Source organism: Corvus kubaryi, unplaced genomic scaffold, assembly GCF_017639235.1.
Source record: "Corvus kubaryi isolate FWS band 111438036 unplaced genomic scaffold, C.kubaryi_AGA036_p1.0 76, whole genome shotgun sequence".
Classification (NCBI taxonomy): domain Eukaryota; kingdom Metazoa; phylum Chordata; class Aves; order Passeriformes; family Corvidae; genus Corvus; species Corvus kubaryi.
Genome location: NW_024582063.1, coordinates 13,823,564 through 13,850,829, shown reverse-complemented (window position 1 = coordinate 13,850,829; position 27,266 = coordinate 13,823,564). Strand labels below are relative to the sequence as shown.

At 37.3% G+C, this 27,266-nt stretch overlaps 1 protein-coding gene across 2 annotated transcripts in view; it reads right to left on the bottom strand.

The window, feature by feature from the left end:
- PRKCE (protein kinase C epsilon) overlaps window positions 1-27,266 on the bottom strand; it is a 287,813-nt gene that overhangs the window by 80,666 nt on the left and 179,881 nt on the right. For both annotated transcript variants that reach the window (XM_042051563.1, XM_042051562.1), the window contains exons 6-10: window positions 25,873-26,005; window positions 22,939-23,081; window positions 21,657-21,753; window positions 19,964-20,178; window positions 18,537-18,710 (exon numbers count right to left, since the gene is read on the bottom strand). In XM_042051563.1, coding sequence (XP_041907497.1) covers window positions 18,537-18,710; window positions 19,964-20,178; window positions 21,657-21,753; window positions 22,939-23,081; window positions 25,873-26,005 — 762 coding nt within the window. The remainder of the gene's footprint in view (window positions 1-18,536; window positions 18,711-19,963; window positions 20,179-21,656; window positions 21,754-22,938; window positions 23,082-25,872; window positions 26,006-27,266) is intronic.

Below are 27,266 nucleotides of genomic sequence, written 5' to 3'. Positions count from 1 at the left end.
CTGGCCAGCAAAGTCCCCTGGAGAAGAACTGTGGAGGCTCCTGGGCTCCTGTAGCAGTTTCTGTTAGTGCTACAGGGATGTGACTTGTACTGCAGTTCACTATCACTAATTACATGTGGGTGACTTTTAAAGCTCTTAACAAAGGGGAAATAAAACAATGGTTTTCTGTGTTATTGTGATCTTCAATAAAACTCTGACGTGGCAACCATCAAAGTCAAGAAGTTACACAAGCAATTCCCATTATCAAAATGAAAATGTGACAAACCCCTCAAAATGCCCAGATTATTCTTGACTGTAATCCAGAAACTTCAAAGACAAAACACACAAGGGCTGGAAGTCTGGATATCTACTAAAACAACCAATATACTCATTCAAGCAGGCTGTTCCTAAACATCAACAAGTTTTGTGTCCTGTACATTATAAATATGGAGTTCATATTCACACAATAGATTTTATAAGAGTTACAAATTAATGTGAGTTGTGGTTCCTTAATGGCAGCTCTGGCCGTTAGATTCTTTTGAGTCCAGACAATTTCTCAGGCTGTAAAGCATATGTGTTATTCACCAAGAATGACCGATCTGGTCCAACACAAATGCCATATTTTCCAATAGTTCTGATGGCCTGAACACCAGTAAAAATGCTGATACATAGGTTTCATTTTGACACACTCTTGTCTGTATCCACAAATATCTACAGTCACATACCATTTCTGCGGAATTATTCAGCAGCCAGCATGTTTCTGATACATGATGTGAGTTCTTACAACACTTTAACACACCTCTTAAGGCTAACCCTACAAAAACTGCTTTTATTATGCCCCCAACAAAAGAGTTTTGCAAATGCCCTGACTTATTCTCACCTTAAGATTTGCTGGTGCTATCAAGGTGAGAGACCTTGTGGCTCAAGCTGCTCAGTCCCTGCTTTTCAGTGTGCGTGTGCCTGTGTGTGTTGTGCACATGAACGCACGATGGGTGGAATAGTCCCTTCTAAGTCTAAATTTTACAATGATTTTATCACCTGTTATTTGACATAAAAAAAAAAGTGTTAAAATATGACAGATTTAAAATAAAATTGAGTCTGAAGACATAGAAAAAGCACGTACAAATCAACAAGGGAACTTACAAATAGAGTTAATGAACAATTCAAAAGGTCAGTAGATCTTACAAAAATGCCCTTAAAGACCTTTAATACACACACACATAAAGAATTCGTTACCTGAGAATAAAAAACAGTTCCTCCTATTTTTTCTTCCCTTTATCATTATGACAATGTTAATGACAAATCTTTCTTTCTTTCATGGACCCCACAAAAGGAAATGCAAACACCCTCTACAATGTCAAAAGGCAGAAAGCAATTCTGACTCTAGCTGGGTAACACCTGCACACAGGGATTTTTACAGTGTGCATAAATCCCAAATGGTTTTCAGTTCTATAGGAAAACAGTGAACCAACAATTTTCTAAATTACAGATAGAGGATGATGCAAGTCATTTTATGGCACATGCATTTAATCTGTTAGAGCCTGAACACAAGAAAAAAACAGAATGTTTACAATAACTTCCATTTGACAAAGTGAAATTTACTCAACTCCAGTTGTTGGAAGTCTGTATTTTTCAGAGTACTATACTGAAACTATTCTTGGTGTATTTTTGTCAGCAGAGTATCTCTGCAAGTTTCTTTTTAGAAAATCAGATCCTAATTGTTGCTTGCATGACTTTTCCCCTATGCCACGGTTGGACTGCATAATGTTTTTTCCTGCCACATAAGCATGTCTATAAGAAGCCCAAACAAGTTCAGAAAGAGTTATATAACATTTTTTGAATTTTTGGGGACTATAATTAAAGCGATAAGATTATGGCAGAGATCCTAGAACAGATTAAGCACAGAATTCTATGATGAATGAAAGTTTGGGTCATTAAAAGTGCAAACCTAGGGTTTTTTTCTTTTAACCACACTCACTTCAACATGTAGGACATAAAATTTTGCACTTAACAAGCACCTTTAACAGGGATCAGCAAGAGTACTGACGTATACATTAAGGAAAAACAAAAATGGATTTAAAAAAAAAAAGGCAAAAAATTTCTGTTAGCAAGCCTGACTCAAAATGCCTGTGCTGTGTCTAGATTTAATTACATGGAAGGACACAGATCTAAGAAATTTACAGGAATCCTTAGGGGAAAAAAATTCCTAAGAACTTCTTACAGAGATAACTTTGATGTTCACAAGACCTAATCCACACTGAAATCATGTGAATCAATAGTTTCATAGATCTTGAAAGTCGTCTCAAGATAGAGCTTAATATTTACTTTAACATACTGAGTGCTGGGAATAGGAAGTTAAAAGACTCTGTGGCCTGAAAACTGGAAGAAAAGTGAAGTTACCGAGCCTCCAGCATGTATCATGTTGGTTTCCAGCAAAAGGAGCCTTTCTGCTGAAATGAACAGCTCACACAGGAGCTCACACTCCTCCATATTTCTCTTTGTACAGATAATTTCTCTCTGTGTTAAAAATCTGCCAGTCTTGTAACACAGAAAATAACCCCATGGACACCTGCGGTGACTCTCCTCTTGCTAGATGATGACCAGCAGGTATCACTTCCATGCACCATCAGTCACAAGCCTTCACCACTGAGCACTCTTCTTCCCAGTGCCAATGAGATTCAGTGGGTTTTTGTGCACTCCAAAGCACTTTTATGTGGGATTTGAACTATTTCTCTAGTATTGGGTTAAACAGAAATGTTAAAAAACCCCATCTTCTGTTAGTACATACGAATGAATTTAAGTAGAACCCATGTTTAAAATCACTGCAGTGGATCTAGCTTTAATATTTATATATATATAAAAATATATATACATATATGAAAATTCAAATCAACTTAAGAAGAAAAGTCAAGCTTTTTGGGTAAGCAAAAAAAAAATTAGAAGGGCAAACTTTCTTAAATAGTTCCTAATTTCAAAATTACAGCAGACATATTAAAAAAGGTTTATGAAAATAACTAATGTACACAGGTGAAGCTGGATCAACTCTAAACTACCAGGACAGATATATATTCTCAAAAAAGTGTACGCGCATGAATATACAAACATGTTGCTGCACATGTTTTATACACATGGTTGGGCTGGAAAAACAGCAACACACTGACCTGTTTCTGTCTCCTGAAACAAACTGTCCTGAATCCTTTTTTCTGATTTAGAACAGGAAGCAGAAACTGTTTCAAAAAGTAGTCAAGAGTGTGTACAAATACAACCTCACGATAGACAATCAAAATAGGCATGGCAAACTCTTGTGCATGCCTTTCAAATCACTTTGTCTATTCCACTTTCCAGTGTTACCCATTTCATCCCACAAATTACTGTAACAGTGAGTAAGGCACAAAGTAAGTGTAGCCAGCAGGTTAAGGCTTGTATCTATCTGACTGAGCCGGGTCTTGTTCAGACACAGGATGTCAAGACTGCAGACTTCAAACCAGCAGCCATGCACTTGGCAGTGATGCAAAGCAGAGCAGTGGTCAGAGAGCAGGGCTGATCCTGCCTAGAGAGCTCACAGCCTGTGAGAAGATAGTGACAGGCAGTCACAGGCGATATCTCAGAAAGTTCAGGAAAAATTGCCCGAAGAAAGGAGAAGACACCAGGACGTGCCAGTTCCTGAAAGATCGATGTGTCTGGAGAGTGCTAAGACCAGTGTACATTATTCCACAAATGCTCTGCAATCTCTAGCTGTTCTCCAAATTAAATGCTGCATTTGATACATAGAAATCTACTGGCCAATTTTTTCCTGTCCTTTAAATATGCATGTTCAGATATTCTACATTCCATTTGGGATCAACCATTATAAATCCTCTACTGCATAGGTAACATACCGTCTAATCCACATAATCTAATGCTGTGCAGAAGTGAAACAATTACTTCCAAAGATAGACATGGAAAATGACAGCATGCCACCTTAAGACTATAATCAATTTATGTGTAACAGCTACTACAGAGGCTTCACTGACTACAAACACTACACCAACAAACAATACAAAAAATCCACCAAAACCCAGAAACAAAACAGCAACTGCACATGCTGCTCACATAGCTGCAGTGCCAAAAGCTGAATTTCTAACAGATGACAAAATGACACATCTCATCGGCAATACATACTTCTTTCTGGTCACTGCAAAAAAATAAGAAGGCTAATGTTTCTGACCCTTCTGAAGCCAGAGGGAATATAACCATTATCTTCAAAAGGATCAAAACTGACCCACAAATCTTGTTTTCCATTCTCATGAGCAACTTAATAGCAATCATGAGAATAAAGAGTTTAGGATCACTTCTAAGGTGATTACAGCCACAAAACACCACTTTGAAAAACCTGCAGTTCAAATTTTCTTTTCACTCTTTTAAGAAGAAAATCCATTGCTGTCTGGATAGGCAGGGCTACGTGGGGTTTCTCAGCTGGCTTATTGTCCCAGCAGTGAACTGCCACTGAGGAAAGTGACAGCCTTTTCCACACTTGCTGCCTTGCAGGCACCAGTATCAGGCAGGTTAGAGCTCCTCAAATGACACACAGATTATTTTTTGCTGCTTCAGTTTTCAGCTCTACCAGAAAACCAAGTCAACTTATCCATACAAGGGCTTAGTGGAACAGATACAATGGAAAGACTGGATAGCCCCAGCAAGGGGGAGCAGAGGGCAAGACGTCCTCATCCTCCAGCAGCAGCCCGTCTCAGATCAGTGTGCACATACGTATCATTGCACTGCACTATTAATTGGTCAGTGTTCCAACAGCCTGGAATAAAACGTGTTTCGTTTCTGTACAAACAGATCCAAATTGTTTGCTTTCCATTTTTTACCCCTCGATAGTCAATTTCACTTTTTCAGCTTCATTGAATTAAAGGTCGTCACTACTAAAACATACAAACAAAACCTGATTCCCCCATGCCACACAACTTGGGCAATAACCTGAGAAAAGTTTTCAATGACATATACCTGCCTGTCAGATACAGGCTGAGTACATTTGCAGTATTCTTTCCATAATCATTCTCACCAGGTGACACACTGATCAGTAAAATGTTATAGAATACTCTTGAAATCTATACAGTGCCACCACGCAGTATCCTGTGATTCATCTTTGTGAGCCTAATCAAAAGCAAAATTAATTCTATGAGTTCTGGATCAAATCACAATTCCAGCTTCAACTTCTATAGCATCAATTTATTGTTCCTTACAAATAAGAATAATGTAAGGAATGTGAATTTTATTTGTAATACATGGCTTTAAAGACAGAGTTTTCAGCACCCTTTTCTACATATCAAGGCTGTCTATAAAGAACATATAAAGATCAGAAACATGCAAAAATAAGTACAGGTTTTGAAAGCAGAAAGTAGATATGAAGAACATCGATAGAATCAGTTTTGTTTCTTACCTGTGAAAAATTCCATCTCTAGAACAACAGCAAGTTTTAAAATGAGTTCAATGGCCTTTTATACTAAGAAAATAAGCAGAAATGGCCAGTGCATTGGTGAGAGTACAAGCATCAGCTATGAAAATGCCAATGGCATTTACAAACAGTAGAGTGATGGCAGCTTCATAATACTTGAAGAAGACACGAAAAATTCCTTTCAGGAATTTTTTTCCACCACATATGCAAAGTTAAGGCAAAATACCTTTCCTTAAACAATGCATGAGTAATGCATTTTCTTTGCATAATGCAAACAGAATTACAACTAAAAATTTTGTAAGACCACCCGTAATAGGTACTTGGTGAATTTCTAAAAAAAACCCCTAGCAGTATCGAAGATTGCTGACACATACTCTCTATCCTTTCCGGTAGACAAATGTATTTAAATTCAAGGTTTTATAAACAGACTATTTTTCTTTTCACTATTAATTAATTGATTTCACTTTGTGTGTCAGAACAGCATGATTATATTTATTTTTCTAATTTCAGGTTTTAAAATTTATTTATTTATTTATTATTAAATTTTAAACTGGAGTGTTCTGTCCCTGAAGCAGCAAAATTTTTCAGCATATTGAAGAATATATTATATAAACAACCTCTTGCTCACAGTCATCTGCATCTAGAAAACAATAATTAGTGAACTGTACATTTATGAAATCATAGAATCAAAAAATTGGCTGGAAGGGACCTTAAAGATTATCTAATTCTGATCCCTGTGCCATCACCCCACTAGACCAGGTTGCTCAATTAGAAAAATTATGTCAAAAGCTCACATAATTATTTTAAAAATGAATAATAAAACCCCCCATGAAGTAACTCCTAATGCATTTATCTTACTTTTATTGCAGTTGTGGTGTTATGTGAAGGCAAAGGGAGGGCAAAGTTTTTGTCTTTCTTAGCTCAGGATCAAAACCCGCACAGAGGCCACAAGAGCTGAACTGACAGACCAGCACAGCAAGCCAGTAAAGCAGAATGATGCAACCAGTGTCTGACAACTAACCAGATTTAAAAAGAAATCTCATGTTTTAGGAGAACAAGAACACCATTTTTCTTTATACAATTGCAAAATGTTGAATTTGTAGTTTATATTTGCCCCACTGGTTTTACGTTGCATTTCTACAACTGTTCCTGGACAAAAAAATGTCCAGGGAATAAAACATGCTGCAACCAAGGCCCAGTGTAATATTTCATTCTAAGAAAAAGTATATTAATCATTAAAAAATGTTCTCTGGAATTAGGAACAAAAGAGCAGTGGGAACAATTTGCACGAACTCAGCCTTTGTGATTCAGTAAATACACCAGCAGTGATTTGAACCTTCCCATTCAGTATTTTGTGGTTGTGCTAACCCAGCACTTCAAAGCAAACTTCAGTTCCACTGACACAGTTTCCCATGTCTTTAGTTCCATAGGGGAGAGAAAGTCTTTTTGAAAATTTCACCTACTTTCACCTTGAGGCTTTGTGAGACTCCTTTGAAGTTTACAACCTAAGGTTTCTATGGGACAAGGATTTACATAATTCAAAGAAGAGCTTTAAGGAATGGTCACAAATTACTACTTTTTAAATTAACAGACATCTATTCTTACAGGGAAAAAGAAGGAAAAGAAAAAAAATTAAAAACCTTAGATTTTTTCCTTAACAGATTATCATATTTTTAACCGTTTAAGCATTCTACTGTAACCATCTAATAATTTTATTTGTACTCTGCTTATCTTTCTGAGACCATCAGTAACTTGACAAAGGCAGTAACTTGCAAGCAAAACTTACGGGTAGGACTAAAAAAATTATATAATTCTTCACTGTAACATGATAAGATCTGACAACCTTTTATTCCCCCCAGAGTTTAGATTTTTTAAATTCAAATATAACAGAGTAAGATCAGCTTGCCAAGACATAATGTTCTCTCTGCAATTACTTGAATAATTTAATTTAGCATTTGTTTCAAGAATATTTTCAAAAAGAACCCATAAACTCATATGTCCTCTAACCTCTTCAAGCAGTAGCTTCCGCATTTCCTCAAAGAATGTAAACAACTTTAAAAACAACACAGTACTAATGGATAAAACATTATTTTTCTCTGTACAAGGCCAGTAAATATTCCCCCTTTCTCTCAATGCTATTTACAGAATGATGGTAACTGTGCAATCAGATAATGGTTAATGAATTTTAATGAAGTCTGCATTGGCTATCAAATCCTGAACTTGGTGATATTTAGATTCTGGGGAGATGCCCGTGGCTTCTTAGACCCAAATCATCAGTCTAAATCCAGTTAAAAACAGAGTGAAACAATACTCAGATATTGGGTTACACATGTGGCTGAGATTACATGTTAGCCTAAGGGATACTTGAACCACGTCGAGTGTTTTATATAATAATACCACATTGAAGAGCACTGCAGAAAGCAGTTAATCTCCTCAGGCATATCACCCAGCAACAATTCTTTCCTAACTTTTCCCACAGATTCATGGCAAATTTCCAAAAGTTCAGAGGTTTGGTGAGTTTAAGCCTCTTTAAATTCTGATTCCTATCTAAAACTCCCTTAGTTCTGATCCAAAAATCTCATTAGATATGATCTTCCCCTTTCTCATTATGCTAGAAAATCTTTGCAAGCTTCCTTTCCTGTTGCTGTTGAAATACAGCAGTTGCCATTAAAGGCCTTGCTCTTGAATACTGCCAGCATGAGAACATGTAGCACAAGACTGAATGAGTGAGACTTCAGGAACATGACCATCAAGTTTCTCACGTCTGAATGCAACCAAAAATGACTTTCCAGGAGTTAATTACATCACAGGGCTATGCAGAATTTTAAAGCCCTGAAGACAGACCCTCTTCCTGGCCAAACCTTATTACATTTTTACTCTTTGATTGTCTAAAAATACAACAAGAGAGATTTCTTGCATGCCCAGATAACCTAATTAATTTCTCTTTTAAAACTTGTCCCCTACTGCATGGGTCCATAAAGAAACCCATGTGTTATATTCATCAATATATCCAACACACCTATTGTCCTTTCTGAAAGTTGTCTATACTCAATCATTTCTTTAAGAAATGCTCAGGTAAATGTATTAAAACATGGCTGAATTAAGTTTTTAAAAAGCTTTATTTCATTTGGACTTGATGATCCTTGTAGGTCCCTTCCAATTCATCATATTCTGTGATTCTGTGATTTCTACTGCAGAAATTCAACAGACGAACACTGCAGACCGAAAATTGGAAAGAGGATGGCATCACGCTTTGGCATGCTTCTTAATTACATCTAATGCATTATGCATGATGCCCTTTTGGCTCTGGCATGGCATTGCCAGCTGTGGCTCACTGCTGACGTTCCTGAGGGGAAAGCACAAGATAGTGTAACACTTCTCTCTTTCTTTCAGTACCTTTCCTCTCAGCAATGGAAAAAGCAACTTGAGAAGTGTTCTACCAAATTTACTATGTACTGTTTACCTGTATTACAACAGGTAATACTTTTTCTATGTAATGTATGGATAACAGAACATTATGGACATGCATATTGAAATACCTGCAGCGAGTCCTCCGTTTTTTCTATCTGATAAGCCTCACTCAGTATGTTTAGTTGGTATTTCCAAGTGCTCAGATACATTATTTCCCTTCTCTAGAAGATGATGAAAATATAGTGCAGCTACCTTGGTTTTGAGATTTTTAATGGCATAGACACTACTTGCAGAAAATATAATTTAAAAGAAAAGGCATAAATACTTATACTGCATAATAGGGCTGTCTGTTTGCAGATGTGGTATTAAGAGGATTTCTCCACTTCTTGTGGGTGAACAAAATGCAATGCTCACCAACAACTACATTTCCAAATAGCTTCTCACTTTCAACGTTACCACAAAAAATATCATGTGCAGAAAATATCGTGTGCAAAGTGCCATCTGATTACATGCAAACCTGCCATCTTTGACTCAGGAAATGCCCAAGTCATCATTTATCTCATGATATTGGGATAATATTCTGGAAAAAAAATCATTATATGCTTTACATTCTTCCTGGACATCTGCTTTGGCACTGTAAGAGAGTGGGCCAGACATGCTGTTGGTTGCTCTGCTCATATGTCTTATGCAGAACATAAGAACAGAATTGAGTTTTGTCTTTTCTTCGGCCCTTTATACAAAACAGTTCTCAAAAGGGGATGAAAGGAATCTAGCAAGAGCTTTAAAATTCACATTTCAAGACAAAAATACATGAGCACACAGAAGTAATGAAAACCTATAAATACATGCAAAATCCCAAGCCTACATATAACATTCCCTGTTCAACACGTTTTCATAACCCTTCCTGAAAATGAAGGTCTATATGAATACCCATTGATCTGTGTAAGCCCCACATACTGAGTTTTTTTGTTTTTATGATAAACATGAGTTACCTGAGCCAGGCTTGTTCAATACCTATTGAAAGTCATTATTCATACATCTCTCTTCACTGTCTGGATTTCTGCAGCTCTAAAATGCAACAGTGACCTTTAAAAGCATTAATTGTATCTACTTTATTTTCCATACTTTCCTGTTTCCAGAACTTGATTAATTTTTGGCAAAGCATATACTTCACACAGCTGAAAACCCTGGCAATTCCAAGTACAAATTAGTCAGACAACAGGAAACACTGTCCAAAATTCTGCTGTCATTTAAGCCATCTTAAACCCTCTGAAATGAGTAAAGCTGCACAGAAGAAAATAGTGTGTTTTATTTTCAGGGTATAATTTTTTTCTACAACTCAGGAAGCAGTTTTAAGTAGCAGAATTCTGTGTGATTTTAATATTGGGTTTCTGAAAACAGAAAAGAAAAAATAAGAACCACCACAGACTTTTCAAGAAACTACTTATCAATAAGGGTGTTCCAAGTCAGTTATTTTGTGTGATTGTGTGAAGCTTCTTGGGAAAACTTATTTATAGAAGCTTATGAAATGGATCCCGTTCATCCTTCTATAGGCTGAATGCAAAGTTAAATACCTAAAAAGACAATTTTCCTCTTTGTTAACTTGGCAAGGTGCCCATACTCTGTAAGGAAGAGTTGCAAGTGGATCTTTCTTGGCTGTATTAAGGATAAATGGGGTGATCCCTCTAGGTCACAATTTAGATTATGGAAATATGCAGACTTAATACTAGTTGGTATTATTCTATACACAACTGAAGCAGCTAAGTTGGTAAGTTAACCTTCAGAATGCCTTCCATAAACACTCTTTGCATTGCTATGAACTATGTATTAATAAGCACAGCCAAGACTCGGAAGGAGTCTTTACTATTCAAGTTTCCTCAGTTCTGAACAATTAATGATGAGATACATTTTACCTGTACATATTGTACAGATTTATGTTTACTCTTTCTTACTGTTTGTGGAAGCTGTATATACTTTTCACACAGTATTTCAGCCGTGGTGCAGAGACTCTGTGTACTCACAGGCCCACAAATGACACACCACTCGCTCTCCTCCAGGGAGACACTTCTCTTAAAGGCTGAGTTGATGTCCTAGATCACCTTTGTCGTAACTTTAAGGAGATAGAACAAGGCACTGTATACTTCTCAGCTTACAAAATGGCCTTGGGCTCCCCTTACGTGGGAACACAGAGAGGTTCCCTACATGCTTCCTTACACACAAGCATGAGACTGTGGACTGGGTGGGCATCACTACTCTTACATGGCCCACAGTAACCATGCAAGAATAAACCCTGCATCAAAACCCTGTGTTTGGTTTTGCTACAAGCACTCACCCACAAGTGAGATAAAATGGCATGAACAGGATTCCCTTAAACCTTCTCACACACCCATCAATGGTGTAAAAAGAATCTGATGGTGTGGTTTTGAGAAGAGATAAAGCATAATTTAAGCTATACCCTACCCAAGTTTGGCCCACACGTGGTGTATGGAGCAGAAGACATGCCAAAATTACTCTGTGTAGATGCTAAAAACAGCAATGAAAATTTTACTAAAGTTGCAAACCCAAATGTTTTGTAAATTCCACTTCATTCCCATGGTGAAATTCTCTTGTGTACTATTATAATTTACTAAGATTACTGTTGTTACAAAAAAAAAGTTGTATTAAAGTGCCCACATGAATTCTGAAGAGAATCATTTCCTGCATTTAGAAAAGAAGCTGCAGAAGAACCAGATTTTATATGCAGTTTCCTTTTCCTTGACTTCCTTTGGGGTGCGTTAGTTGTTTACTTGTAAGAGCAACACGTAAAAACCACAGTATAAAATGTTTCCCCACAATCTCTTGTGTGTCATGGGCTTTCTTTAAATAGCATGTAAAACGGTCAACTGGCACAAATAGGTATCCCAATAGCTACCCATGTGAGCATTAAATTTTCACTTATTTTAAAGACAGGTTTTATTGCTGCAAATTAATTTTTATCCTGAACCCCTCAGAGCCAAATTATGAATCGTGTTTTATGGCCAAAAAATACAAGAAAAAGCACAAAGGGTGCTAGGACAAGGGACCAGTCATGTACTCAGGTCTCTACTGTCCAAAAGAGGGAACCAACACCAGTTGTGAGGATGGTCTTGGATGTAGGTGCAGAGGAAGGACAGAAAGGAAGGTCACAGCACATGTCTGCAGAGTGACAAGATGACAGATCCCGTTATGAACCAGACAGGCACATTGCTTCCAAGCGATGCTGCCACAAGTCATATTACCCTTATCCTTCCCACTCTCCCAAGGCAAAACTAAACTGAAAGCCACAATCCAGCTTTAACATGCAGGATTTCATTTAAAGCAGCAATATTCAATTATCCTGCTGGATGAGGAACAGTACCCCATTTCCACAAGAGTTGTAAGATTAAGAATGCCAGATCAGGAACTAACCAGGATGATGTTAACACAGCCAAAGGACAAGCTCACACAGAGATTCTGTGGACCCAGTGAGTGAGGGCACTACTCCAGTTTCAAAGTCTGATACCCCCTTCACCTTGTTTGGATGACAATATTCCTGTCTCCTCTGATCTCTGCTAAAAGATAGTGTATAAGACAGACAGACTTGCCAGGAAAGTTACTGGCAAAGCATCTGGTAGATACTCCAAAAATTTCTCCCCTCTAACATGCCTCAACTGGAGAAACACACTTTTCCCTAGATCAGAAGTGTGTAATATGTAATTCCAGCTACTCTGTCCAAGAGATATGAAAACAGCACCTTTAAGGCCCTTAGCTCCCTACCTGTTATCCTAAAAACCTCATGTCTGCACATGATCAGATCAGGATTAAAATCCTGACGTTGAATTTTATGCTTGGCTACACTAAGATGTCTTTAACACAGTGAACTACTGACATAGTTAACTCTAAAACCCTAACATGCAGGCATGAGGACCAAGGTGAAAAAAAAGTCAGCACAAACTCCAGCTTGCCCTCACCTGCTTCATGACAGCAGTTGCAGTGAATTCTGGCCACAGATGCTGGCTCAGGACTATTCCCAGGATTGCCAAGGCCTCAGTTGGTTACAGCAAAGCAATCCATGGAGCTGCAGCTGCAGCACTCACTTGTATACATGCAAACTAGGAACAAGCCCTAGCTTTGAGAGGGTGTGAAAGAGTCCTGTTCAGTTTGGGTGCTACATCACAAAATAAAAGTCCTTCCTGTCTGAAAGAGGAGCATTTAGACTGATGGATGCTGGAGGAGTAATTTCTCCTGCAGGCCCTTGATGAGCCTGGCTGCACTGGTAGCCTGACTTGAAGTTTAACACTAAAGGGACTAATGTGAACAATGAATCTTCAGTGAGCTAACCAGGCTTTAATAATCCTTCGAGGGCAGCTAGCAATAACTGAGCTGCGTAATAGCAAGTTTCCCAAAATGGGGTCATCATGCTGGAAACAGGGGCTTGTGTGTGAGAGAGAGACAATGATTACAGTATTTGATCATCAGCTTCACCGTTCCAACTATTCTTGACCATAGTGTCTACTTTCAGACAATGCAGTGATCGTGGTCAGTGCATTCACACTGGGTAGCAGCCAACAATAAAGCTAAATTTAACATACACACAATACAGATTTCTGAAAAACCTTATTCTGCCAAAATTTTATACATTTACATAACTTCTTAACTGTATGATATATGAAACATCAGCAGATACTATTCTAACTTCTAGTGCTTCAGGAAATACTCTGAAGAAAGAGTCAAAGTCAGTATATTTTAATTTCTTTTTATACGAACTACCTGTATAAACCAGCTGGGAATTCAAAAATACTTACTGTGTATGTGTATATATAGCAACACAGATAAATAAAATATTTAAATTAGGTTTGAATATAAATGTGTATAAATGTATATAAAAAGGTACCATAATAGAAACAGTATAAATAACATCACTCCGTGCTTACCCACCATTTTATTCTACCTTTTTACCATAGTTAACACTTATCTTTAAGAAACCTTTATCAATAATTTTATATTTAAATTGTATTAAAATATTTTAGCATTAAAATAGCTAAAAATACAGGGGTTAATTTAGTCTTTTGTCTCACACATACAAATCCAGTGAAGCAGGGATAATAATGAACAGAATTGGGCCCTAAAAAGTTCTAATTTGACACTAATCAGTAATAAAAGGCAATGCAAACTTGTGTTAAACTGATTACACCCATATAGCAATATCTGTATAATGGCTTTAGCTGCTTAGCAACAAAAGTACAAGAATACCAGATAAAATGGATTATAAGATCTGATTAGTCCCAGATGAATGTAACAGTGGCAAGTCAGTTAGGTTAATTTGCACTATATATCATAAACGACACTCCTCTGAGCTATAATGGCAGAAGACACTTAATTTTTTCTGTACAAATACACATAAAAGAAATAAGACTTTATTTAACCTTACCAATTACAGTTTTGGTCACACACTACAGGGATTCTTCCTAAATTAACTTAGAAAACATGACTTAAAGAAATCGTAAGTATGATGATTCTCTTTCCTTTTTGTGACTTTCTTACAAAATAACTCACTTTAAAAATGGAACTCCATTTTACACCTTTCCATTGGACTTCCAAAACCTTTTGGAAACATTTAAATACAAGCCACAGTGGAAGGAAGACTAATTACTCTAGGTTTTTAGAGGGGTCTGATGCAGACAGAGGTCCAGCGATTTTTCAGAGTAACAAAGAGATGTCATGAGAGCTGAAATGGAATGAAACACCCTGAATTTCAGCTTTATAAATGCCAGACTTCTAGCATTACTCAGAGTGTGCTAGACAGCAGAAAGGAACAACACCTGAACCACAATACTCACAATCTAGGATAATGCAGCAGTAAGCCACTAGGCAGCATGTAACACTTAAGGGATCAACATAGTCATCCCGGGTCACTACAGCCTCCTCTTGATGCCCTTGTGCCACATCACATGGCTGATCTCTGCCTTGCAACACCAGAACACAGGAAAGAAGTGAATGGCCGTGCAGGCCAGCCCAGGAGCTATGCTATGGATAGATACACTGATTTAACATCGCAAGGAGGAGAAATGTTTTCATGGGTGGCCTAAGTCTGACTGTTCACCTGTAGTAACTGACTTTCTCTACCCTTTATTTAACTACTTATTTCCTCTAAGAGAAATGCTGTAATGTTGACTAAGGCCCCTTTGCAAGTTCTGCAACTCTATCATTCAACAGGAACATTTTTGTGCACTAAAAATACTCTCTACTACGTCTGTTGAACATAGTGTAACAAAAAGAGAAGGAGAGCACTATTTTCAAACCTATCTAATTTCATGAAGTACAATAAAAAAATCAAATGCCAGATGTTAAAAGCAGCAGCTCTCTAGTCTTCTAATTTTATAATGAATTATCATAATAAAGCTTTCATTGCCTTAAATAATTTAAACCCCATTTTATTTCTTAGGTATTTATTAGGATAATTCATTATAAATTACAGGGTGTGCACATAGATGTGTATGCATCTCATGGGGTAGAGGTCTAGAAAATTTTAAGCACTTATGAAGAAAGTTGACAGGGGTGTAGGAGGAATTAAGTGAAGCTACTTATATTTTCTAGACCTTTCCATAAAAAGCACTTTAATTCTCACAGTTCAGAAACATCCAACTGTGAATGAAGACAAGAATGTCTTCAGAGAAAACATGTCTAGAAACATTTAAATCCCCTTTGTCAGCCACCTGCCTGAAGCATTACCAATAAAACCTCCTGTTGACAGTGTTCCATAGTTGATCCCCGAAGCAGGGTATGAGCTTGGAAGGAAGAGGACACTGAAGAGGGGAACCGGGCAGCATCAGATTACTGTCAGGTAAGATACCCCTTACTGAAAAATCAAGGGACCAACACACAGAAGAAGAGAAAGAGAAGATTGAAAACAGAATGGAAACAGTAGCAGTCTGAAAATGCCCTATGTTTTCTCAAAACCTTTATTGAGAAAACAATACCTACACAATGAAGTCCTGAATAAATCAAAGATGATGATAAGCAAAAGTCACTTATTACAAAAATGCTGTACCCTGTATGCCAGGTCTTGGGCAGGTTTCACCATGGGAGTGCCAAATACAAAACACAGTAGCCATCGTTCATATTCCCACTGACAGAGCACAGGCAAAACCCAACTCAAACCTCGAATATGCTGAGAGACCAATGACCATACTCCAGCAAAACAAGAAGGGAAATGCTGCCATAGCGTAAGAGTGCTGAAAAACACTATCCAAAGGTGACACAGTTTAGAAGATATGCCCCAGTAAAAGAGTTAAGCTCCTTCCACATATAAAACCAGATCAGCTGAGGCACTGCTGTAGATTTTACCTTCTTTCTGATGTGTAGGACTGGGCTGTGGCGATTATACCTCAAACTACTGCAGACAAAACATCCTGTATCAGCTTTGCACACTTTATCCCAAGCTTTGGAACTCTCTCAACTTCCATATCACTGAAGAAGATTTCAAAACTATTCCAGAAGTACAATACTTGAATATAATTTTTTTTATATGTATCTAAAATGCTGATGGGGGGGGGGCTTATTTTTTGATGGGCTTAAAGCAAATTAGTTTGATAAAAGTTTGCTTTTGTATTAAGGAGGAACATAAGAAGTATCAGTCCCAAGAATATTTCTTTAAAGTAAGGAAGTTAGATGGAACTGTAAAAAGAAATTAGAAATATAGGGCTAAAACCACACTAGTGTATAAAGTATGTTGTTGTTAGCCATGATTTGGCACAATTTCTGAATTCCAAAATAATTTAAAATATTACCCCTTACTTGTTGTGATAATAATAGATTCATTTAGTAAATGACACTAATGAAAAGTCTGCTCTATGTAAAAAATAAATAATACTGAAATGTACTTACTGTAAAAAGCATATTAGGCAACTTTTCTGCAGTGTCTTCAGCTGATTACTGAAGGAAAACACTGCAGCATATAAAGTCAAACTTCTACATTTGCATTTTTGTGGAAGAGGAACAAAGCAAGTAATCTCATTACATAAAGACAACCTCTGAGTGCTTTGGCAATGAATACTGAGTCAATCTTCCCATTAAGTCAGGGTGTATATGACAAGTGTGCTCTACTTGAAATATAAAATTTAATTCCAGCACGATCACTTCAGGGACCAGTTCTGCAAAGTACAGCCGCCACGGCATGGCACGCAACCACGGCGTAAGTAACCATACACTACTGGGAAATACACTTAAAACCCATTGTATTACAGCCCTCATCTCAATAAAGCTATTTTAACCACAGACAATGTTTGCTCAAGCAAGTTTTTCTACCTGTTTTTCTACTGAACCTGAGAAAATCATTCAGTGACTAATTTACTTGGTACGTTTTCATTTGTTGCCATTCATAAATAATGTATAGTTTTAGTAAACATATTGCTTTTGCTTTTTCATATGTTTTGGTGTTTGGTATATTTGGTCCCTTATAAAGAATTCTTTGTAAATTGTTCATAGGACATGCTCAGGAAAACCCTTCAACTTTTCAACTGTGGATTTTTAATTTGACTAGGTATCACTAGGTGTAGTTTTGATTCTTTGATAAGAGACACTAGCCTATGACTTGTAACTATAAACCACTTCAGTATGAATTCCTCTGAGCTCAAGAAAAGCCACAAACTACAGTTTGTGATCTGAGAAGAGAGAAGAATCTTTGATGAATAGCTTTGGAGAGCAGGGAGGTAGGGAGAAAGCATGGTACAAAACAGGGAAGAGCAGGTCAAAAATACAAAAGGAAAGGAATCTCCAGGAAATCAGAGTAGTAGCAGGAGAATCTTCTGTCATAATTCACTGTATGTAGAACTGATCTTTACCAATGTTCTGCCACATGATTCACATCAGGCTGCTGATACACTTATTTACACTCTAGGGAGTGCACTAAAGGTCCCTTTCTGTTCACAGAGTTTATACCTCACCCCAGTACAATCTTTTAATCACTTCTTTCATCTGAAATAACATGCTTATTCTAGTCACAAATTTTAAAATAATATGTTAAAACATTTTAAGAGCATGTTCACACATATAATAAAAGTCTGAATGTGAAACACCCTTCACAGACATACACGCCTTCCTGGGCCACTGCTTTGTGTCAGCTTCAAAGCATATAAAATGCTGGCACATTTTCACCATTTTAAGAACTGTATGAACATATTACTTGTTTGCTGTTTCCATATTCAAACCACTATAATCTTGATCCTACTAGCCATTTTCCTACGGCTTTCCCACCGCGCTATTTATCTTTCCTGACAACTTTGCTAGATGATCTTTTAGTCACAGCTTTTCTGCAACTCTACACACAAGTATTGCAACAGTGGATGTTAAAAACATTTGTACTTCATTCAATAAATGATACACGCTATTAATGTACCAAAGAAGCACAGAAAATGGCACCTCGGTAGGTGCCAATCCACCTCAGTAGGTGCCATTTTTGTGTATTCGATGCATGTGGGGTTTTTTTACTTTTTAACTCGTTTACTGCCATCTCCTGGTACTTACACAGTAATAGTAGCTACACTTTTTAACAGCAGCCAGTACTCCTGTACAATACTACTGAAATGCCAAAAACTTACCAGAAATATTTTCAAAATATTGCTTCACTTCTTATGTTGTTTTCTTTTAGTCTGGAAATAGTGAATGTTATTCCTTGGGCAGAAACTAGTAAAAGACTCATGTAGCTTACCTTTGTCTGGAAGCAGCAGTAAAGTTGTGTTAAGTATGGATGTTTCCGTGCTAATGCCAGAATTCTCTTTTCTGTCATTGTACAGTCTACATCATCATCTTGAAGTATGACATCTTTCTTCAAGACTTTCACTGCATATACTTCATCTTTTCCTTTTAGCTCAGCTAACATTACCTAAACCAAAGAAAAATTCTGTTTACATATGAACAACAAATGCCATAAATGCAGGGTTTCATACGAGTTTGACCGCACTGAAAATAGAAAGACGGTTACATACCTGCCTAAATCAAGCTGCAGTTTATAAAATAAAAAGTACCCCAATTTTAGAAGCATATACCTCTGGTATTCTTTAAATTTGAAACAGAAGGTATCTATTCTTTTTGTTAGTTAAGTATCTTAATGAGTACCTATTAGTGAGGTCTCAAAAACTAAACAAGGAAGGAAGTTGATGTAAACCAGAAATTTATTTCCCACTTTTATCTCCCACTTCTGGTAGTGAGATTTGAGTGTGATGGACTTTGTATACAATCTGAAGTTACCATTCCAGCTGCTTTCAAGTTGTTGATTTTAACTACCACTATTGTTTAAGGTTCAGGTCCTATACTCTGTTTAAGGTCAGTTCTGGCTTAGAGCCAGGATAATCTTCAGAGAAAGGATTAGGAAACAAGGACACAAAAGAACTGCTTCAGCCCTGTTCCCCTGCATGTGAAGTTCCCGTAATATCAAGGAAGGAAGAGTGTACTTCTGAAACAGATTCATATTTCAGTCCACCTCTTTGATTCCATGGTGCACTACAGTGTGGAGAGAAAATCTATAAGCCCTGTAAACAGAGCAAGGCCCCTTCCACCCTCACCAATTCCCTGCTCTGGGAAGGTATCTGGTGAGTTACAGCCCTGCTGCTTACACGGTGTTTTGGGCAGCTGTCTAAGGCCTGTCATATCTGAGTGGAAATGCTTCAGTTCTGCTTCCTCCAGCGCTGAACACACCCACTGAGGAAAAACAAGTACACACAATGTTCTGTGAAATAAGTAGACTTGAACTGGGAATTATCAAGAAAGTGAATTAACCCCACAGCATTATTCCTGACCTGTTTCTTCCTGCTTGACCACAAGCAATTTTGTTGAACAGTTCATGTGTAACTGTATGTGTGTCTTCATCGGCCATATCCCAAAATAATGAAACACTGACATTTTGTTTCAAAAGACCAAAAGACTCAACCCTAGTTAACGAAGTGAGCTAAAGCACAGACAATGCTAGCTCATCAGGAGACTGATACTTTTGATCTGTTGGGTAAAAGAAAACCCTGGGGTGGAAGCACTTTCTGAATGTCAATACGAACATTTCCAAATCAGTACAGTCAGAACCACCTGTGAACACTAGCTTAAAAAAAAATAAAAGAAGAGAAGAAGGGAAAAAAAGCTACGCACCTTGCCAAAGCTGCCTTTTCCTAAGACTTTGATGAAGTTGAACTCCTCAAGACCTATTCGCTTGCTCTGGGCCTGTTTGACCTCCCCATTTTCACCATTCTCCCCAGGTTTGTTAAGCTGGTTGTCTGTTGACGTTGTAGCTGTTGCTCTGTGTTCCTCTCCCCGATTGTCAAAAGATAATGCTTTCCTAATGTTGTTTTCCAGCTCTTTGATTTCTGTGGAAAGGTGAGGAAAAGTTAGCTTTAACCCATCAGAAAACCAGTTTGTGTTAGTCTGTATCACTGTGGGAAGAGACATTCATCATCTCTGAAAGCTGTGTTTAAGAGCATTCTGTGGTTAAGAATATATATTTAGCAAACTGCTTCTCCACCTTACAGTAATCAGCCAAACCCCTGCTCTAACAGGAAGGGTGGCCTTTTAAAATGAACCTAAGAAAATGACATATCCAAAACTTGAAAGATAAGTCAGAATAGTAGCCAAATAGTTGTTTTAGTGACTTTGGGTGTTCCTGTACCACACAGAAGTACTTTGTTTTTAATATCCCTATCTTCCTGCCGCACTTACTCATCTTCCTGCTTAAGTATTTTAGTATTTTGTGTCTTCAAAAGTTCAAAAGGATAGTTGGGCATCCCAGTCCTTGAAGTCAACATGAATGGAGCATCTTATTCAGCTCCAGCTGTTATCAGACGCCTGCCAATAAAGTATTTGACCATTTCCTACTGCTGCTTCAAGCAGCAATTGTGTAGATCTGCTAAATGGTTCTGAAGGTTTCTCAGTGTTAAATACAGAGTCTCCTGGTGACTAACAGTCCTCAGGGTCTGCCCCGAGCTCCTGCATGGTACTTCTGCCTGGTGGCCTTGGAAGCAACCACTTTATTGGACAGCTACAAAGGTCAAATTAAAGAGAGAATTTAGACAAATTCTTTGTTCTTATTTTAAACAAAACATCAGATATTTTAAAAATTATGATTTTATGAAAACAGTGTCTGTGAAACCAAAAGGTTGACAAATTTAAGGTCACAGATTTCTGATTTTTAAAAACAATTAGATCAGACTCAAAAAGTGCTGCTGACATACAAATTCTGTCAATCAGCTGCTCAGCTCAATGAAATCAGGTCATATCAGTGAAGATTAAAATACCTATGTCCAAATCTATGCATAAAAGAAACTCCTGAAAGGAAATATGGTTTTAAGAAGCCTCTAGAGACCACATGGACATGCTAGCATAGCCTGTCTGGATAGAAGTTTTTATTATTACAAATGTTCAACATGGAATTACAAGGACTCAATTTTATCTCAAAAACTTAGTAACAGACAGGTTTTCAGGTAAATGAAGGCCCTCTCTCAAGTTCTGTGTTACTATTTAAAATGTTCTCCACTCTTACAATAGAATATGTAAACTTCTTCCATAAATATATTTTGTTGACAAGGATCCATGTAGTAAACTTAAGATATTAAGATGACTGCTTTATAATTTTCCCCTTAAAAGCCACTTAATTTCACAGATTTAAATTAAATGAGAAGCAGGCCTTTTTAAAAAAGATTTTACAGTTCATAACTTAAAATGCTTCAATTTCTGGTGGTAACTACTTTGTTGATTTGTATCTACAGAGGCTAGTGCTCATAGATTTTTTTTACTCCAGGAAAATGTGTAATGAAATATGTTAGATAGGAAATAAAAAGATATGTTTGACCTTGATCACATGGAGATGTTGGTGCTGACTTTGACCTATCTTCTTCTGATGATGCGCACCCTGGAACTGGTGGTTGAGTCTCTGCACCTGCAATTAGCTAAGAACAATTCCAAAAGAGGTAGTCAGCTCTGAGATCTTCCTATGCCATGAGGAAATTTAATTCAACAACTTTAGTTCATAAGTAGAAGTATGAAGGAAAGTGAAGATCTTCTACCCCTATGGATTCTCACTGGCAGAACCTCAGCCATACAGTAGATGGCATCACATCAAATAGAATCCATAATATAAAGAGAGAAAAAGCAGGCAACTGAAAGAAAAACAGGTCCTCAAGATGAAATAAATGTAGTATACATATCCAGTGAGTGGGAAAGTTTTGAGAAGCCACCATGAGCCTGTATTCAAATCTATCCAGTAAATACATTTAACTATGACATGTACCAGCAAGCACTGCAAACTACCTCATGCAGTAACAACATGACAACACCTTTACCCAGGAGTGTCAGATCTATTAATTCATTCTTGAGTTTCCTACATTTCTGTAACATTTTAAAACAGCATACAGGGGATCCCAGTGTGCAATAAGCAGGAAAATGAACAGAAGCAACTGTCAATGCTTAAAGAAATTATGGCAAAAATTGCCTGTTTCTGTGAGCCCGATGGGTCTGTTGTGACAATCATGCAAACAGAGATACAAAGTGTGGGCCCATTCTCATCCAGGATACATATCATCACTCAGGGGTAACTCCATCAGCTTTGGATGTATTTGGGATGACCTGTGCTTTTTATTTCTAGAACAGCCTGGTTCTTCCTATAAAAGGCCTGATAACTCCAGAAATGTCATCTGGCAAACAGCTCCTCTTCATGAGAACCAGCACATTGCTTGTTTATCAGCATTTATAACACTGTGGAGTAGTGCTGTCTGCCAATCAATCAATTATCCAATGCCAATTCTGAGTGAAACAGGCACTTATGTTTTTAACTGTTGCCAGACATTGTCTCTGGGTCAAATATGCTTCCTCAAAATTAAAAAGGAGAAATCCTTCCAGAAATTATAGACTCGAGATCTGCAATGTTGTACCAGGTTAAAATCAATTTCATATCAAAATTCAGAATAGATTATTTACACTTATAAAACAAAATTCAAAGTCTTAGGTCTCTGCTGACTTAAAAAAAAAAAATTATTGCGCAAGGCATTTGAGTGGGATTGAACCCCAACTAATTAAGTTATAATGAAGTCATACTAATTTCATTTTTTAAATGTGACAATCCATAGTAAAATTACCTTTTTCCTCCTCTGCCCACTATTAGTGATCTTATCTGGAGTGACTCCAAGATCTGCTAGAACTTTAGCTATACCTCTAGCATCCACTCCACAGTTTGGTGCCACATTTGTTTCACAGCGTCGATGTACATTCATCTTGCAAACTGCAATGAAATAGAAAGTAATACCAGAAACTAAATACTATCTTGGCAAGCATTTGCTTTATCTAAATCAGATCTTATTTGACCTACCAATAACTTTTTCAAAGAAATACATTCTGAGTAGGAAAATACTTAGCTGGATTTAAAGGTATACTTCAACGCTAGTATAAAGTTATTAATTTGATTATCATTCTTCTGATATCATAATGTAGAATAGTATTTTCACACAGTACCCAGAACAGACATAGGAACAAATGAAAATACCGGATGATACTGTAACTCTTAAATAGAATTTGAATTAGAAGAAAAGTCCTTCAGAGCTTGGATTTTCACTACAGAAAGCACAACATTAAATCCTTATGTATTATTGCTTCTTACTCCATTTTACTGATGTGGATTAACTTCTAATGTAGGCAGCTGTTAAACTGACAGCACTTTAAGTTTTAATAAAAATTAAGGGGTAAATACCTAGTTTATTTAGATGGCAACCCAATTACTAAGCTCTTTCCCCTAAATCTCCTGAAACTATCATATTGTTATGAGGAGAAAAAAAAAGGTTACTTTGCTTCCAGATTATGGGGCAGAGGCAAGAACACAGCTCCTTTAAAACTCGAGGAGTGACGGTTTGTTAGGAGCAGAGGACATATTTTATCTGAGACTCCAGTGCCCTCTGGTGGAGCAAGGCATAAAGAGAGCACAGCTGCAAGCGTAATTAAATGCTAGATTAGTATCCAATTATTCAAATCCCTCACTTCTTTACCTTTTAGAGAAAAGCAAATTTTAAAAATGCGTGTATAAAGTTATATTTCATTATATTTTTTATCAATGGAACTTTCACTGTACAGCCCCTAAGATAAAAAACCACATTTGCCTCTGAGACTAAACTCAGGCGCTGTATCTGGCCATAACCATGCACTTCAGAAAGCTGGTGCCTTTCCTTTTAAAGTATGTTTCAGCTGACAAGAAGAGCAAAAATAAATTGCTAAACATGGTATTTTCAATGAATGTGTATTCAGTGACAAAACCTCAGCACAAGTAAAATGTTTGAGCTAGGATCCATAGAAGAGGACATTGAGGAACCAAACTGCTTGAAATAGCAGGCAAATTTTGTACAGTCCAACTTCATGCACATATTTTGTAAAAAGATGCACAGGAATAACCAGTGAAAAAACCCTGAAGAATAAATCTCTGTTATACACTTCTCATGATGTTAACAACCATGCTGGGCAAGGAAGTACACCTCTGAAGAAGGGAGTCATTCAGCACTTGTTAAAGAGAAAAAACCAAGCACAGAGAAAATGACATTTTCAGTTCAGGTGAGTTCTAGATTTCATGTAGAGAACACTACATTTTTATAGACAATAATTTTATGAACATGTAGAAAGCAACACAGGCTCTCTGCATTATTGTTTCTATGCATCTGCTACACGGTAAATGCATATGTATGAGAAATAACAATTAGGAGCAAATGAAAAGTATGGTACTTGAGTTAGAATATGAAAAAGAACTCATATATGCCCAGATTAGGTAGAGAGACACTACAATTCTGGTTAAAAAATTCAAAGAGAAAAAAGCCCAGGTTTAATTGAAAAGTCTTCACTGACCGCATCTCCACATTTAGACAGCATTTGAGCAAAATCTTCAATAGCTGTAAAGTAATAGTACTTAGAGCCTAACATTTCCTCACTGCTCACTAGCTGGAATCACAAGGGAAGGCTTAAACTTCAGAAGTCTCACTGTGTATAACTTTGCTGTGAAGGAAATGTCTTCTTTCCCTTGCTGCTCAGCAACTTGTGACATGAAACATTAGGTCTGACCTTCACCTATAGTTATGTGTCATCTTAAATACTGCAAAGGATGCATTTCATAGATAGCATATTGATACATATATGTGGGACTCCATGTTTCTGCCATTGAGAGGCATACATAACATGAGTTTTGTACTTATGAAGATGGACCTATCCATTCATAAGTTATAACAAAATGGAAATGCTTATCATTCCACTAGGCACCACATCCTAAGAATCTGATAATCATTTCCGTCATTACATCATTTCCTTCCACCCATTAATTGAAGTATTTTATTAACTATTTCTATAATATTACTTTACTTTGCAACTGTTTGTACTCTTTCCTTACCCATTATATAGATCTGCTTGAAACAATGAGATATGGAACCAAACACTTTTGACAACTAAAATGATACAAATGCACCTTCCAGCCATATTTTCACACACAGTTTCTGTACAGAGTACATAGTCCTTACATGGCAGAACATAATGAATCCTTTATTTTCTGGAATAGAGGGGCTAAGCAGACCATCCTACAAAGGATGATTTAGCTGGATATCAAAATACCTCATATTCTGGACATGGGCACACAGGACTGGTTCTACCTACTGTAGCCAATACATAATAGCAATTTTTTTAAAGGGAAAAGTAGCTGGAATAATGATGTTTAAAAAGTTTAACAAACCTGAAAACACGAAAGGCATATAAACTGAAGGGATGTAAATTGTCATGCTACTCATTTTCTGTTAACTTCTAATATCCTGTGTGGCAATAAACCTACACAGGAGTGAGTGCAAAATGCGTTTCTTCATGTCTGAGCTCTGCATTTGTTACTGACTGGTGTTGCCAACAGAGTAAAGGGCCATGTTCTAACCATGATGGAAATCCTTACATTGGTCCACTACTTATTTTCTATTCATTTCTGTACATGCACACACAGTAACTTGAAGTCTTTCCGAGTCTACAGGTCACTCACAAAGAAAAGCTCTGAAGTGGTGCCTTACCTTTGCATTGTAAACCTTGTCTCAAAAGACCCCAGAGCAATGAACCACAGTGGTCACAGAAGGTGGGCACTTTGTAATTGTGAATGCTGAACTTGTGAGGCATGTTGACACTGAAACGCTGAGATCCCACTTGCTGAAAAAGGACAGCACAGCATATTTCATTTTAATTAATTTCTTTGCAATCAGTGTATGCTGAGGCTCTGCTACATTTTGAAACCACACAGAATTCAAATGAGATGAAATAGGTCTGTGCTTAGATGACCATGCCATCAGATGTACTCCAACCCCAGAGTTCTTTTCACTACTTGATCTGGGGAAAAGAGGGGAAGAGCTGCTGTTTTCCAAGAGATAAAGACTGAAGGCTACTTCCTAGTACTTTTGGGAACAACAAATACACAGCTATCAGGAAAGATCTCTAAAGTGGGAGGCAAGGAAGTCACTCCCAATTGTTTTAGGAGCAGGAGGCCAAACTAATACAGGACTAAAAAAAAGAAATATATCATAAACCCTTTACCTTTTCATATCCCACTCTTCTTTGGATTATGATAATGACAGTGATAACATGTTGTGTTCAGGGATTCCAAGGTATGATTACTTACTAATTAAAGGATGTCACTGGTAAGTTTTTATAATGGTCACTGCATTGCAGGAGATTTATTTTTATGTTTTTCCTTCCCTTTACTATTACCGCTGGCTTTTGTCCAGTGATCTGGTACCCCTTCTAAACAATGAGAATATCAGCGAAGCATGCAAGTCTCCACCAGTCTGGAGCCTGGGAATATAAACCTGCACAAGACTTTGTGTCTTCCTGTGAGTACTACACAAAACCAGCACTAGCCCAACACAGTCCTTTATCACAATTGTGTGCACATGATCATATTTTGGATGTAAAATACTAGTTGTGAACCAGATATTACAGAATGGTTCCAGTAAGGAAAATGCTAATGAATTGCATAGGAAAAATGAGATCATGAGTTAGTGCCTCAGTCAAACCCAAGCTGTAGCTGAAAGAACACGTTAAAACCGCCCTGTTACATACAACTCCAATTTGTAACTTAAAGCTAGGCTTTTTCAATCACATGAATGTAGGTTTTTAACAAATAAAATTAAGAAATGTAGTTTTTCTGTGTGGCCAAGGAATTGTGATCACCCAAAGGCCACCTCACCTAATCCTATGGTGAAAGACAGCAGGCCCTTGCTGTGGCACTAAACAACAGGAGGGGGAGCACAGATTTGCTTTTCTGTTGAAGCACAAACCAAAAACTTCTGCGTAAGAAAAAGCATTCACTGTTTATACTTGAGAGCTAAAACTATTTAGAAAAACATAACTACATTTTGACAGTTTGGATGCAGTCTTTGTTGAGGTGAGACTTTGCAAGCAAATTCTGGTCAGT